Source organism: Salvelinus fontinalis, chromosome 34 (assembly GCF_029448725.1).
Source record: "Salvelinus fontinalis isolate EN_2023a chromosome 34, ASM2944872v1, whole genome shotgun sequence".
In the NCBI taxonomy this organism is placed as follows: domain Eukaryota; kingdom Metazoa; phylum Chordata; class Actinopteri; order Salmoniformes; family Salmonidae; genus Salvelinus; species Salvelinus fontinalis.
The window spans coordinates 34,696,043-34,711,266 of record NC_074698.1 but is presented as its reverse complement, the minus strand read 5'-3'; the positions used below and the strand labels follow the sequence as shown (position 1 = coordinate 34,711,266).

General features: G+C 43.6%; 1 protein-coding gene across 3 annotated transcripts in view; it reads right to left on the bottom strand.

Moving 5' to 3' along the window:
* Nucleotides 1-15,224, bottom strand: part of usp36 (ubiquitin specific peptidase 36) — a 48,436-nt gene that overhangs the window by 9,491 nt on the left and 23,721 nt on the right. For 2 of the 3 annotated variants that reach the window (XM_055898573.1, XM_055898574.1), the window contains exons 5-14: nucleotides 9,527-9,629; nucleotides 9,321-9,388; nucleotides 9,022-9,092; nucleotides 8,605-8,687; nucleotides 8,380-8,491; nucleotides 8,018-8,158; nucleotides 7,708-7,808; nucleotides 7,134-7,317; nucleotides 5,538-5,906; nucleotides 5,002-5,223 (exon numbers count right to left, since the gene is read on the bottom strand). In XM_055898573.1, coding sequence (XP_055754548.1) covers nucleotides 5,002-5,223; nucleotides 5,538-5,906; nucleotides 7,134-7,317; nucleotides 7,708-7,808; nucleotides 8,018-8,158; nucleotides 8,380-8,491; nucleotides 8,605-8,687; nucleotides 9,022-9,092; nucleotides 9,321-9,388; nucleotides 9,527-9,629 — 1,454 coding nt within the window. The remainder of the gene's footprint in view (nucleotides 1-5,001; nucleotides 5,224-5,537; nucleotides 5,907-7,133; nucleotides 7,318-7,707; nucleotides 7,809-8,017; nucleotides 8,159-8,379; nucleotides 8,492-8,604; nucleotides 8,688-9,021; nucleotides 9,093-9,320; nucleotides 9,389-9,526; nucleotides 9,630-15,224) is intronic. The other variant, XM_055898575.1, reaches the window with a different exon arrangement.

Below are 15,224 nucleotides of genomic sequence, written 5' to 3'. Positions count from 1 at the left end.
TGCGCCGAATACAACCTTGCATAGAGCTGGCTGGGTTTTCCGTGCATCGGCAAGAGAGAACAGCTGCCTCCGATAAGACAAGTGGTGGACGTCTGTGTCTATTTGGCAATAACAGCTGGTGCACGGAATCTAATATTAATGAAGACTCAATGTTTTGCTCAACTGAGGTGGAGTATCTCATGATAAACTGTAGACCACACTATCTAACAAGAGAGTTCTCATCTATATGTTTCGTTGCTGCCTATTTACCACCACAAACAGATGCTGGCACTAAGACCGCACTCAACAAGCTGTATAAGGCCATAAGCAAACAAGAAAATCCTCATTCAGAGACGGCACTCCGGCACACTCTTAACTTGTTCGGGGTAGGGGGCAGCATTTTCACTTTTGGATAAATAGCATGCCCAAATTCAACTGCCTGCTACTCATCCCCAGACTATAAGATATGCATATTATTAGTAGATTTGGATAGAAAACACTCTGAAGTTTCTAAAACTGTTTGAATCATGTCTGAGTATAACAGAACTTATGTAGCAGGCAAAACCCAGAGGACAAACTTAACTCGAAATGACAAGGTTCCAGTTAACAACGTTTACTATACTATATGAACACACTACAAGGTAGCCATTACACTCAAGGCTAGGTCCATCAACCACAAGACTTCCTGCGCATGCGCACTCTTGACTGAGTGATAGCCCCGTAATAACCGAAATATAGGGATACTTAAAACATGAACTTAACACAAACCATTCAGATGTTTTTTTTTTTTGGTCAATGTTTTCATTGGGACACCAGATTTCTAAGGGACTTGTTTGCAGTTCCTACCGCTTCCACTGGATGTCACCAGTCTTTGGAACTTGGTTGAGGTTTTTCCTTTGTGTAATGAAGAAGTACGGCCATCTTAAATGAGGTCACTTGAAGTAAATTGTTTGAGAGAGGCACATTACCAGAAAAGTTGCGTCAGTTTGTTTTCTTTTTGTATTCAACTCAGATCATCCCGTCTTCAATTTGATTGATTATTAACGTTTAAAAATACCTAACGTTGTATTACAAAAGTAGTTTGAAATGTTTTGGTAAAGTTTACATGTAACTTTTGATATATTTTGTAGTGACGTTGCGCAAGTTGGAAGCTGTGTTTTTCTGGATGAAACGCGCCAAATAAATTGACATTTTGGATATATATCGACGGATTTAATCTAACAAAAGGACCATTTGTGATGTTTATGGGACATAAGAAGTTCGTCAAAGGCATGAATTATATTTTTATTTCTGCGTTTTGTGTTGAAATATGCTACTCTTTGTTTACTGTTGTGCTATCATCAGATAATAGCATCTTATGTTTTCGCCGAAAAGCGTTTTTGAAATCTGACATGTTGGCTGGATTCACAACGAGTGTAGCTTTCATTTGGTATCTTACATGTGTGATTTAATGAAAGTTTGATTGTCATATAATTTTATTTGAATATGGCGCTCTGTATTTTCCCTGGCTATTGGCCAGGTGGGACGACTGCATCCCAGAGAGGTTAATGTAGGGAAACTTAAATCCGTTTCACCGCATTTTCTACCAGCATGTTATATGTGCAACCAGAGAAAAACTATATAGACTACAGATTACCTTTACTCCACACACAGAGACACATACAAAGCTCTTCCTCGCCCTCCATTTGGCAAATCTGACCATAATTCTATCCTCCTGATTCCGGGTTACAAGCAAAAAGTAAAGCAGGAAGTACCTGCGACTCGCTCAATACGGAAGTGGTCAGATCACGCAGATGCTAAGCAACAGGACTTTTTTGCTAGCAGACTGGAATATGTTCCGGGATTCTTCCCATGGCATTGGAGTACACCACATCAGTCCCCTGCTGCATTGATGATGTCGTCCCCACAGTGACCGTACATAAATACCCCAACCAGAAGCCATGGATTACAGGCAACATCCGCACTGAGCTAAAGGGTAGAGCTGCTGCTTTTAGGGAGCGGGACTCTAACCCGGAATCTTATAAGAAATATCGCTATACCCTCCGACGAACCATCAAACAGGCAACGAAAGCATCAATACAGGACTAAGATTGAATCCAACTACACCGGCTCCGACACTCATCGGATGTGGCAGGGCTTGCAAACTATTATGGACTGCAAAGGGAAGCACAGCCACAAGCTGCCCAGTGACACAAGCCTACCAAACAAGCTAAATGACTTCTACGAACACCTTGAGACAAGCAACACTGACGCATGCATGAGAGCACCAGCTGTTCCGGACGACTGTATGATCACACTCGCCGCAGTCAATGTGAGTAAGACCTTTAAACAAGTCAACATTCACAAGGCCAGACGGATTACCAGGACGTGTACTCCGAGTATGTGCTAACCAACAGGCAAGTGGCTTCACTGACATGTCCCTGACCGAGTCTGCAATACCTGCAGGTTTCAAGCAGACCACCATAGTCCCTGTGCCCAAGAACACCAAGGTAACTTGCCTAAATGACAACCGATCCGTAGCACTCACATCTGTAGCCATGAAGTGCTTTGAAAGGCTGGTAACGGCTCACATCAACACCATTATCCCAGAAATCCTAGACCCACTCCAATTTGCATACCGCCCCAACAGAGCCAGAGATTACGCAATCTATTGCATTCCACACTGCCCTTTCGCACCTGGACAAAAGGAACACCTACGTGAGAATGCTATTCATTGACTACAACACCATAGTGCCCTCAAAGCTCACCACTAAGCTAAGGACCCTGGGAATAGTCACTTTACCTCTACCTACATATTACCTTTACCTCAACCTGTGCCCCCCCCAAATTGACATTGTACCGTTACCCCCTGTATATAGCCTCGTTACTGTCATTTTATTGTTGCTCTTTAATTATTTGTTTTCTCTATTTTCTTTTTTTCATGTTTATATTTATTGTTAACTTCAGTTTATTTAGTAATTATTTATTTTTTAATCTTAACTGCATTGTTAGTTAAAGGCTATTAAGTAAGCATTTCCCTGTAAGGACTACACCTGTAGTATTCAGGGCATGTGACAAAATATGATTTGATACACTATTCCTTTGTGTATCTTACTATTTGCTAGTTTGTCTTTTCTTAGCAAGGTGTTGCTAAAATAATTTGTTAGTCGCTAATGCTAAATCGCTAGTTAGTACATTTAGCAAACGTAGCTAGCTAATACTGACTAGTGCCAGTGCATGCCTAGATAAGCATGTTTGTGCAATGGTATCTTATCAGAGAGGAATAGGCAAAGCATGAATGTTAGCTAGCTAGCTACATGAAGTAAGAAAACATGTAATCTAATTCGGGTCACCTGGAAACACTGACCAACACTGGTTCCTACCCTGTAAATAATTCCTCCCTGGTTTATTCATTCATGGTCATGTCAAAACAACGTATTCACAATGCTGCCCACTATATTCCAACAGTTCACTAGGTCTATATTATTTGCCCATATCATGCTGCGTGGCAGGCACAGTATGGAGGTGGATTGAATGGTATAAATGGAGAAATTGAAATTACTTATGCGTGTTGCTACCCTAGGGTCATGAACTACTCAAAGCATATTTAGATCTTTTATTTAAAAACAATTATTCATAAAATACTGTAAAATATGATATTTGATCCATATCGCCCAGCCCTAGTCTGACAGTAAACTAGTTGGTTGATTTGATAGAATAGGAACAGTGTACTAGTTTTACAGTAGACTACAACAGATCCAATTGTCATACAATCAATTTGATAGGATAATATCGAACAGAGCAAATTTTTATGAGTTAGGGATAGAGGTGAAGGGAAGGAAGGCAGCAGGCAACAAAGACACTACATGCTTCTAAGGCAAAGACCAGGGAAAGCAGCTGTATTGCTGATAGACTAAATAGGGCCCTGTGTTTAGGTTGTCACATGACCTGGATTTTAACCTTAATTTTAAGCCTTTTCCAGAACCAAAAATGTACACAATTGTCTGAGGATGGTGCTGGACCATCTGACGTTAAAAAAAAGGATAGTTTGATGAAACAGCTTTAAATTTAAAAAAGGTTGAACTACATGTCATGTGACATGATTAACCAAAAGACAGGGCCCTAACTATAAAGACTACTAAACTATGATTAGGCCTAGCCTATTTTCCAGTGTCGCGCCATCTGTGTGAGCCAGTGCTTACTTGCACCAGAGAGCTTTAAAAACAGACGCAACATACTGTTACATCTGCAACAAAGATACACCGTCAATCGAAGACTGGCAAATTTATCCACAAGGCGTTTACAATCAGAGACAGTGTCTTCGTTTTAAAATCGGACACAAACCTCTCTCACAGTAGTGAGTACTGGCTTGCCCCGACAGCGCTGTAGTGGCTAACATGCTGACCAGACCGGACGCGTCTCATGTGCGAGCGTTGCATAAATGTACACATGCATTCAATCATTGCACCCACACTGCTCGCGAGCGTCTGCGTAGCCAGGTGCTAAAATAGAAATTGGTTCTAATTGTGACGCTCGACGCGCTTCAAGTCCTGCCTCTCCCATCTCCTCATTGGTTTTTAGGAGCATATACCCACGTGGGTGACTGAAAGATTAATTGAGGTCCACACTCCAGTCGGTTGTGGTAATGCACCTTAAAGTTGATTGCCAACCGCCATATAAAGTCCAAATAAGAAAAAGAAGCCTGAAGGAAGGAAAGATGACTAGAAATTAATTTGGTCTACCGTTTTATCCTTGGATTATTGTCGGAGTAGAGGACCTTGTGCATTTCAGGTAAAATAACAACCCAATGTTTATATCCCAGGACAAATTACCTAGCAATAGCAAGCTAGCTAAATTGCCATATATGTTTAATGCTTTTCGAACGGTCCCCAAATTAATATAATTGGTCCAGAGTTTGTTTAGCCATTTCAACCTGCGTGTCCTGATTGCATCAGGTGTCGGTGTATAAAATCAACTTGCGCGCGTGCAGTCTGGTCAGCAAGTAAGCGGCTACGGAGCCATTCACGGTGCCTCTAGTCTCACCTTCTTGGCCGACAGGGCCAATTTCTTGGCGGGCGGGGGAGACGTGGTGCTGGTGGGTGAAGATGTGATGTTGTTGAGGACCAGGGGTTTTAGCTTGACTGTCTTCTGCTCCTCCGTGCCCACGCGCTCCACACTCTTGGCAGGGGAGGCCATGCCGTTCGAGACGTTCCTAGGGGGGGTGGACGTCACACCAACCGGCGCACTTTTGGTACCCATGGAATCCTGGATGACAATAGCAAGCATTTGATTCTGATAAATAACGTGACCAGAAACCAATGACATACAGACAAACTGACCATCTTATATCTGTATGGTAAATCCAGTATAACATTAACATGACAGGGCTAAAGAGTAAATGGGAACTATTACATTCTGAGCGAGGGAAGCGCATGTAAATAAGACAACGTGCATGTTTGAGAAATGCACATTTTCATCCTGTATGTGACCGCAATTATATAAGAGTACATTTTGTGCAGTTATAGTAGACAGACTGCCCGTCCAATACAATTGATAATATATTTTAACTAGTGCTGTACCTTGGAGTCGGAGGTGTCTGCCGAGGAGGAGTCTGACAGGGACTTGAGTGAGGTAGATGCGGCCAGGCCCCTGGCTCCTTGGTTCCCGTGCCTCCGGTCTCCGCCGTCCGACCTGCTGCCCACACCGTTGGAGGGGGCGGGGGTGCTGCTGCGCGCCTGCTGAGGAAAACAGGGCTTCTTCAGCCTCTTGAAGGGCTCTTCGATCAGCATGGGTCCGCCGGGTATCCTGGTGGGGGCGTGGGCGGAGGACGACGTCCCGTTGGACATCTTGTTGGGCTGCTGGGAGCCGTTGGAGCCGTTCCTAGACACGGGTATGCCCAGGCCGCCCTCTACGGACTGAATCTTACGCAGCTGGAAAGGGTCCAGTTTCTGCAGTGAAAGAGACATGTTTCAGTGACCAAGCCTTGGGACAACACTCCATACAAGACATCCAGGAGGCGATACAAAGTCCCCAGGTTCAGAACAAAGAGGTAGAGCCAGCTTCATCTCATCAGCCATCAAATCTAAATGTATTTGTCACATACGCCAAACAAAACAGGTATAGACCTTACAGTGAAATGCTTATTTACAATGCTTACATCAGGCTACTGAACAGTGGTATAATGTATATTACATGGTGTAAGGCCCGCTTCATCTCATCAGCCATCAGGCTACTGAACAGTGGTATAATGTATATTACATGGTGTAAGGCCCGCTTCATCTCATCAGCCATCAGGCTACTGAACAGTGGTATAATGTATATTACATGGTGTAAGGCCCGCTTCATCTCATCAGCCATCAGGCTACTGAACAGTGGTATAATGTATATTACATGGTTTAAGGCCCGTTTCATCTCATCAGCCATCAGGCTACTGAACAGTGGTATAATGTATATTACATGGTGTAAGGCCCGCTTCATCTCATCAGCCATCAGGCTACTGAACAGTGGTATAATGTATATTACATGGTGTAAGGCCCGCTTCATCTCATCAGCCATCAGGCTACTGAACAGTGGTATAATGTATATTACATGGTGTAAGGCCCGCTTCATCTCATCAGCCATCGGGCTACTGAACAGTGGTATAATGTATATTACATGGTGTAAGGCCCGCTTCATCTCATCAGCCATCGGGCTACTGAACAGTGGTATAATGTATATTATCAAGTGGGTGGTACGAGCCCTGAATGCTGATTGGCTAACAGCCGTGGTATATCGGACAGTATACAACGGGTATAACCAAACGTGTATTTTTTTACTGCTCTAATTACATTGGTAACCAGTTTATAATAGCAATAAGGCACCTCAGGTTTGTGGTATATGGTGAATACAACACAGCTAAGGGCTGTGTCCAGGCACTCTACGGTGCGTCGTGCATAAGAACAGCCCTTAGCCGTGGTATATTGGCCATATACCACACGCCCCCAAGCCTTAACGCTTAATTATGGTGTAAGGCCAGCTTCATCTCATCAGCCATCAGGCTACTAAACAGTGGTATATTACATTGTGTAATGACAGTATAGTTCATGTGTTCTTATTTGAACCGTCCTGTATTGTATTGACTTCCATGCAAATGGACAATAAAAGTATCACGTCGAAGGCAGCAAGTCTATTCATACCGTATTGCTTTCAAACATTCTGATGATGGAGCGTTCTGCCAGTCTGTCCCATACCTTGGTGACCTGCGGAGAGGACAGGGGTCTGTTGAGGTTGGTCTTCCTGAACTGCTCTGACATCGCTACGTTCTTCCCCATTCCCTGCTTGGTGATCTGGCCATCCACGTTCTTCTTGGTCTCTGGGATCCTAATGGGCAAAGAGCAGGTATGGTCAATATGTATGGTAACTAGCTACTACTACAATCAGTCGCTATTAACCATCAGACCAGCAATAGATACTTGATCTAGCTTGCCGTGTAGAATGGAACCAATGGAATAGTTCTAACAGTTGGTAGATCATGGCGCGTTCAACACAAGGGTTGTTGGTTCGATTCCCACGGGGGACCAGCTACTGTAAGTTGCTCTAGATAAGAGTGTCTGCTAAATGACTCAAATGTCACGTGAAACGTAACAGAGTAAACCCTAGCGTAAACACTTTCAGGGCTCACTTGAATAAGGTCTCAATGTGAAAGGTATTTGAACTTGTCAGACATCTGTATTTAACCCAGGTCTGGTAATTATATTGTTAACGTCTTACCTCAGGTAGAATAGGACGTAGGCTTGCTGATTGAGGACTACTTTGATGTTACTGGAATGGACCATCGAGTCATTCATCTGGTACCATTGCCCGTTGCTGGCCTGTTCAGACAACGGAAAAATAAATGGGCTTTTCTAAATAAAGTGAAGGGACATCCCACAGTAGAGACTAAACACAGATTAACAGGATAACAAACATACTGTTCTGATAGAACAGTGACAATGAAAATCTAAACGTAAATTATCCTTGAGACTCCCAAACAAAATCCATCTCAAATGTTCCGTCTCAGGCCTACCATCAGAGTCCTTACCTTGACATAGCAGTAGTAGTGGCCAGCATGACAGCTGTACCCAGAATGCACCAGGACAGCATAGAGGCCGTACATGACCGGGTCGCCCGTGCTCTGAGACATGTAAGGGCGGATGTTCAGAAACTCTGGGTAGCCAACGTCCTAACAAAAACACAGGCGAGATAAGCATCAGGGGCATGTTCAGTAGGGAGCAATTTATGTTTATTTTTTTTTTAATGGGGAGGGGAAAAAATATATATATATGTTTCCTTGCAAAGCGTTTTGCAATGGTGCCCTACGGACTACGACCCAGTGAGGGTGAGAACTGTTGCACTGAAACAGCATTTTAAACAGAGTAATGACTATTGTTGCGAGAGGTTTACCTTGGTGATTTTTCCTCCACTGAAGTTGGCAAACCTCTTGAGAGACAGGGTCAGAACATTGGACGTTCGGTGGACTGTGAATCGCTTTGTTGCCGGAACTTTCTTCTTACACCTGATAAAGTGTAAGTGTGTTGTTTATAAAACGTTTATAACACTAATGTGGGCCTTGTGTACGTCTACAATATCAGTGTGTTAGAAGTGACATCATCATTACTCAGAACTTACTTGGCACACATGTAGGCGTTCTCTCCACTCAACACGTCGGGCTTGACAAAGAGCTCCAGGGCTCGGACGATATTTGCTGCTTGCTGAAAAGGACAGACGGAAGACCACTCAACACAGGCATGAAACCAAATAGTCATCAGCTGAGTTCCTTTGTGACAGCAAACACACACCAATTAACTCTTTAATCTGGCCGAGGGATAAATCAATAGGACCACCGATCTGACAAGAATTTATAAGTCCCATTCTTCCTAGGTTTCTGCCTAGGGAGTTTTTCCTAGCCAATGGGCTTCTACATCTGCATTGCTTGCTCTTTGGGGTTTTAGGTATCTGGATAAATGTGATCGATTGATTAGATTTGTGCTTGTGAATTATTCAAGGACAGGAGGAAGATACTTTTAAAGTAAGCAAGAGACTTACTCGAATCTCCACAGCAATGTCCAAGTAAGGGTCGTACGTGTCCGACACACTTTTGCAAATGGAACACTTAACTGAAAGAGAAAAATATATAATTAATCCACTAAGCCAATTCGCCAATATGCCTTAAAAAGTAGTTTATCGATGTAGCAGGGTTGGGATCAATTCATTTTGAATTCCAGTCAGCTCAGAAAGTACAAATTCCAGTTCCAAGAGAATTGGAATTTCAGTGTAGTTCCTGAATTGACTGGAATTGAAATGGAATTGACCAACTGTGCAATATGGTAGATTGAAAGCTGTACCTCGTGACCTGAGGTAACCTCCAAATATCTGGTGGACCAATGTGGTGGCCTGTGTCGTCCGGTCTAACCTACGACCCAGAGAGAGAAATACATTAAAAAAAGACTAAGAATCATCCAAAAATGACAGAATGAGGCTTTCTGAACACCCACATTCATTTCAGTGAGGTATAATTAATGTCCTTCGCTCGATGACTTGACAAACTTACTTGGGGTAGCCGTTCAGACAGGCTTTCTGCATGGCATCGATGGTGTAGCGTAAAAATTCATGGGCGTCTTCCTGGCTACCGAATCGAAAGTGCCTGGCAATTTCTGCAAGAGCAAAAAAGAAACACCCTGTTAGAGAATAATACCATCTCCATCCCTTATGGCTTCATGGGGAACTATCTAGAACACACAATACCAGCAGGACCAAGACAACTCCATCCCTTATGGCTTCATGGGGAACTATCTAGAGCACACAATACCAGCAGGACCAAGACAACTCCATCCCTTATGGCTTCATGGGGAACTATCTAGAACACACAATACCAGCAGGACCAAGACAACTCCATCCCTTATGGCTTCATGGGGAACTATCTAGAACACACAATACCAGCAGGACCAAGACAACTCCATCCCTTATGGCTTCATGGGGAACTATCTAGAGCACACAATACCAGCAGGACCAAGACAACTCCATCCCTTATGGCTTCATGGGGAACTATCTAGAACACACAATACCAGCAGGACCAAGACAACTCCATCCCTTATGGTTCCATGGGGAACTATCTAGAGCACACAATACCAGCAGGACCAAGACAACTCCATCCCTTATGACTTCATGGGGAACTATCTAGAGCACACAATACCAGCAGGACCAAGACAACTCCATCCCTTATGGCTTCATGGGGAACTATCTAGAGCACACAATACCAGCAGGACCAAGACAACTCCATCCCTTATGGTTCCATGGGGAACTATCTAGAGCACACAATACCAGCAGGACCAAGACAACTCCATCCCTTATGGCTTCATGGGGAACTATCTAGAACACACAATACCAGCAGGACCAAGACAACTCCATCCCTTATGGCTTCATGGGGAACTATCTAGAGCACACAATACCAGCAGGACCAAGACAACTCCATCCCTTATGGCTTCATGGGGAACTATCTAGAACACACAATACCAGCAGGACCAAGACAACTCCATCCCTTATGGCTTCATGGGGAACTATCTAGAGCACACAATACCAGCAGGACCAAGACAAGTCCATCCCTTATGGCTTCATGGGGAACTATCTAGAGCACACAATACCAGCAGGACCAAGCCAACTCCATCCCTTATGGTTCCATGGGGAACTATCTAGAGCACACAATACCAGCAGGACCAAGCCAACTCCATCCCTTATGGTTCCATGGGGAACTATCTAGAACACACAATACCAGCAGGACCAAGCCAACTCCATCCCTTATGGTTCCATGGGGAACTATCTAGAACACACAATACCAGCAGGACCAAGCCAACTCCATCCCTTATGGTTCCATGGGGAACTATCTAGAACACACAATACCAGCAGGACCAAGCCAACTCCATCCCTTATGGCTTCATGGGGAACTATCTAGAGCACACAATACCAGCAGGACCAAGACAACTCCATCCCTTATGGTTCCATGGGGAACTATCTAGAACACACAATACCAGCAGGACCAAGACAACTCCATCCCTTATGGTTCCATGGGGAACTATCTAGAACACACAATACCAGCAGGACCAAGCCAACTCCATCCCTTATGGCTTCATGGGGAACTATCTAGAGCACACAATACCAGCAGGACCAAGACAATCTTCAGCTTGTGTTTTGGTCTTAGATGTTGGTTTGATGTTGTTTGTAACTAATGGGCTGTGCTGTGAAAATACATTACTGTCCTCAGTGGGGGAAATGACCTGTCCATTATCAGCAGGCCTACAGCATGAGATCACTCTGAGGCATTACGCCATTCAAATGAGTCTCTACTTAAATGGAGGGAGAAAGAGACCTAAACACACTCTACAACCTGCTACAGTCTCCTCTTAAAGGAAAGGTTTGTCCATTTTGAATGTTCTATTGTTTTTGTGCATCTGAGTGATGTTCTATCAATTCCCCTGGTCAGTTCATGTGTATCTGCGTTATTGGCGGGCAGAAATCCGGCCTGTATGACATAGCACTGTGATAAAGTAGCTCTCACTACACTGGAAGTTAATAGAACTTTTAGATGGTGAAACAGTCTATCATACATATCAGATTTCAATCCTGGTCAATGTCGTAACTCGGGAGGATGTCTTCTCTGGAATGAGCCATTGATCATATTTTTGTGATATTCCAACCTGGAGAAATGTGTCATTTCATGGAGGATCCAGCACACGTCATAATAGTCTGCCTCTTTAGTCCAGAGTGCATGGTGCCGGTGTCAGAGATATTATACAAAGGAGGAATCCAATGAAAGACGGAACATATAATACTCCACCCAGCAGACTGTCGACCAATCATGTTCACGATGGTTGCTAAGCTAATCGTCACGCAATCCCTTCTCAAAGTCAGTGTATATGTCAAGAAATGTGCCTATTTTCCTCCAAAGTACATAAGGTCACGATTCAAAAGCGATACAATATTACAGAGAGCAAGTTAATCTTACGTCTAGGAATAGACTTGTCGTGTTGTAGTTCTTGTTGACAAAATGTTTGCTAATGTTGGGTTGAGCTTGCACCCTATAGACTCCCCTTCACTCCTTGGAGAGCGCAGCTTGTCCCAGAATAGCCCAGAATGCACCGTGCGGCCCATTGACACGCATCGGCAACATTTCCCATCTCCTTAAAAGTATATCTGTCGTTGCGAATGTCAGACTCTACTCTGAGGCACATTGATGTGCAGGTTGAACTTGGTGAGATTGTCGACTCCTAAATAGATAATGGAGTTTAAGGTGATTTTACAGCTAACTAGCTACGTTACATGCTGATATTGTCTTTGGTATTATTGTGTGTAGCTACGTAGCCCATAGAGGGTATTGCGGATTTTGTAGTGAACTGCAATAAATTCCAAAAGGACTTTCCATGTTGCTACCAATCTTGTTATAACGCCAAAATGAAACATATGTTCAAAGAATTGTTCTCAGTGTTATTTAACACAGTAAATTAAAGGAATGAGTGGATTTTTCCTTTAACAGAAGGGAGAACCAGTCTAGTCTTAACAGATAGAGGGGGAAGGAGACACCACAAACAAGAGAAAAAAGGAGGAAATGGTGGGTGTGAGGAGAGCAAGAGGCTGGCTGGCGAGAGGGAGCGAAGGAGAGAAAGTCTGAAAATCTTATAGCCAGTAGACAGAGGAAGCTAAAGGAAAATCAACCAACTCAGCAGAGCAGACTGTAGATAAATTGTAAGCATTTCTGCAGGTTTGTGCTAATGCTGCTACCCTGCTACTCCTAGCCCGCAGTCACAAGGAGACAGAGAGGGCATCGCAGAGAGAGAGCACCGGATGGGGGAGAGGGTATTGCAGCAATAGGGAAGGAAAAATTCAGGACGTAAGAAGAGGTGGACAGTACCAAGAGAAGGAGAACAGAAAGGTGATCCCCGGGGACGCCTCTCTGACTCAGGCCCATCGCAGGACTGTTTAATGTCGCTCCAAGAGGGCCAAAACACTTCTGGTTCTCATCCTCTCCTAATATGGGACTCATTCACAAATGGTACACCAGGTAGGAACAAAAAACGGAAGAGTTTATGCCCTCCAGGAGCAGAACTGAACAGCACTTTACTAGAGGACTCTACTACTGCACACACCATAAGGTATCCACAGTAAGGTGCAGGAAGTACACTCCAAATCTCTGCAAACTTAAACCAATAAAAAATGTCAGCCATTCACTGTGCCAAGCTTAGATTATATTACTTACATTAGCATTGATCCGAGTGGGCATTTGTGGCTTCAGATCAGGCTGAACTCACGATCCCTCCCCTCTCTCTATATAACAGTATAGTGGTTGTACCATCCCTCTCTATATAACAGTATAGTGGTTGTACCATCCCTCTCTATATAACAGTATAGTGGTTGTACCATCCCTCCTCTCTCTATATAACAGTATAGTGGTTGTACCATCCCTCCCCTCTCTCTATATAACAGTATAGTGGTTGTACCATCCCTCCCCTCTCTCTATATAACAGTATAGTGGTTGTACCATCCCTCCCCTCTCTCTATATAACAGTATAGTGGTTGTACCATCCCTCCTCTCTCTATATAACAGTATAGTGGTTGTACCATCCCTCCCCTCTCTCTATATAACAGTATAGTGGTTGTACCATCCCTCTCTATATAACAGTATAGTGGTTGTACCATCCCTCTCTATATAACAGTATAGTGGTTGTACCATCCCTCTCTATATAACAGTATAGTGGTTGTACCATCCCTCCCTTCTCTCTATATAACAGTATAGTGGTTGTACCACCCCTCTCTATATAACAGTATAGTGGTTGTACCATCCCTCTCTATATAACAGTATAGTGGTTGTACCATCCCTCCCCTCTCTCTATATAACAGTATAGTGGTTGTACCATCCCTCCCCTCTCTATATAACAGTATAGTGGTTGTACCATCCCTCCCCTCTCTCTATATAACAGTATAGTGGTTGTACCATCCCTCCTCTCTCTATATAACAGTGTAGTGGTTGTACCATCCCTCCCCTCTCTCTATATAACAGTATAGTGGTTGTACCATCCCTCCTCTCTCTATATAACAGTGTAGTGGTTGTACCATCCCTCCCCTCTCTCTATATAACAGTATAGTGGTTGTACCATCCCTCCCCTCTCTCTATATAACAGTATAGTGGTTGTACCATCCCCCCCTCTCTATATAACAGTATAGTGGTTGTACCATCCCTCCCCTCTCTCTATATAACAGTATAGTGGTTGTACCATCCCTCCCCTCTCTCTATATAACAGTATAGTGGTTGACCATCCCTCCCCTCTCTCTATATAACCGTATAGTGGTTGTACCATCCCTCCCCTCTCTCTATATAACAGTATAGTGGTTGTACCATCCCTCCCTTCTCTCTATATAACAGTATAGTGGTTGTACCATCCCTCCTCTCTCTATATAACAGTATAGTGGTTGTACCATCCCTCCCTTCTCTCTATATAACAGTATAGTGGTTGTACCATCCCTCCCCTCTCTCTATATAACAGTATAGTGGTTGTACCATCCCTCTCTATATAACAGTATAGTGGTTGTACCATCCCTCTCTATATAACAGTATAGTGGTTGTACCATCCCTCTCTTCTCTCTATATAACAGTATAGTGGTTGTACCATCCCTCTCTATATAACGGTGTAGTGGTTGTACCATCCCTCCCCTCTCTCTATATAACAGTATAGTGGTTGTACCATCCCTCCCCTCTCTCTATATAACAGTATAGTGGTTGTACCATCCCTCCCCTCTCTCTATATAACAGTATAGTGGTTGTACCATCCCTCCCCTCTCTCTATATAACAGTATAGTGGTTGTACCATCCCTCCCCTCTCTCTATATAACAGTATAGTGGTTGTACCATCCCTCCCCTCTCTCTATATAACAGTATAGTGGTTGTACCATCCCTCCCCTCTCTCTATATAACAGTATAGTGGTTGTACCATCCCTCCCCTCTCTATATAACAGTATAGTGGTTGTACCATCCCTCCTCTCTCTCTATATAACAGTATAGTGGTTGTACCATCCCTCCCCTCTCTATATATAACAGTATAGTGGTTGTACCATCCCTCCCCTCTCTCTATATAACAGTGTAGTGGTTGTACCATCCCTCCTCTCTCTCTATATAACAGTATAGTGGTTGTACCATCCCTCCCCTCTCTATATAACAGTATAGTGGTTGTACCATCCCTCCTCTCTCTATATATAACAGTGTA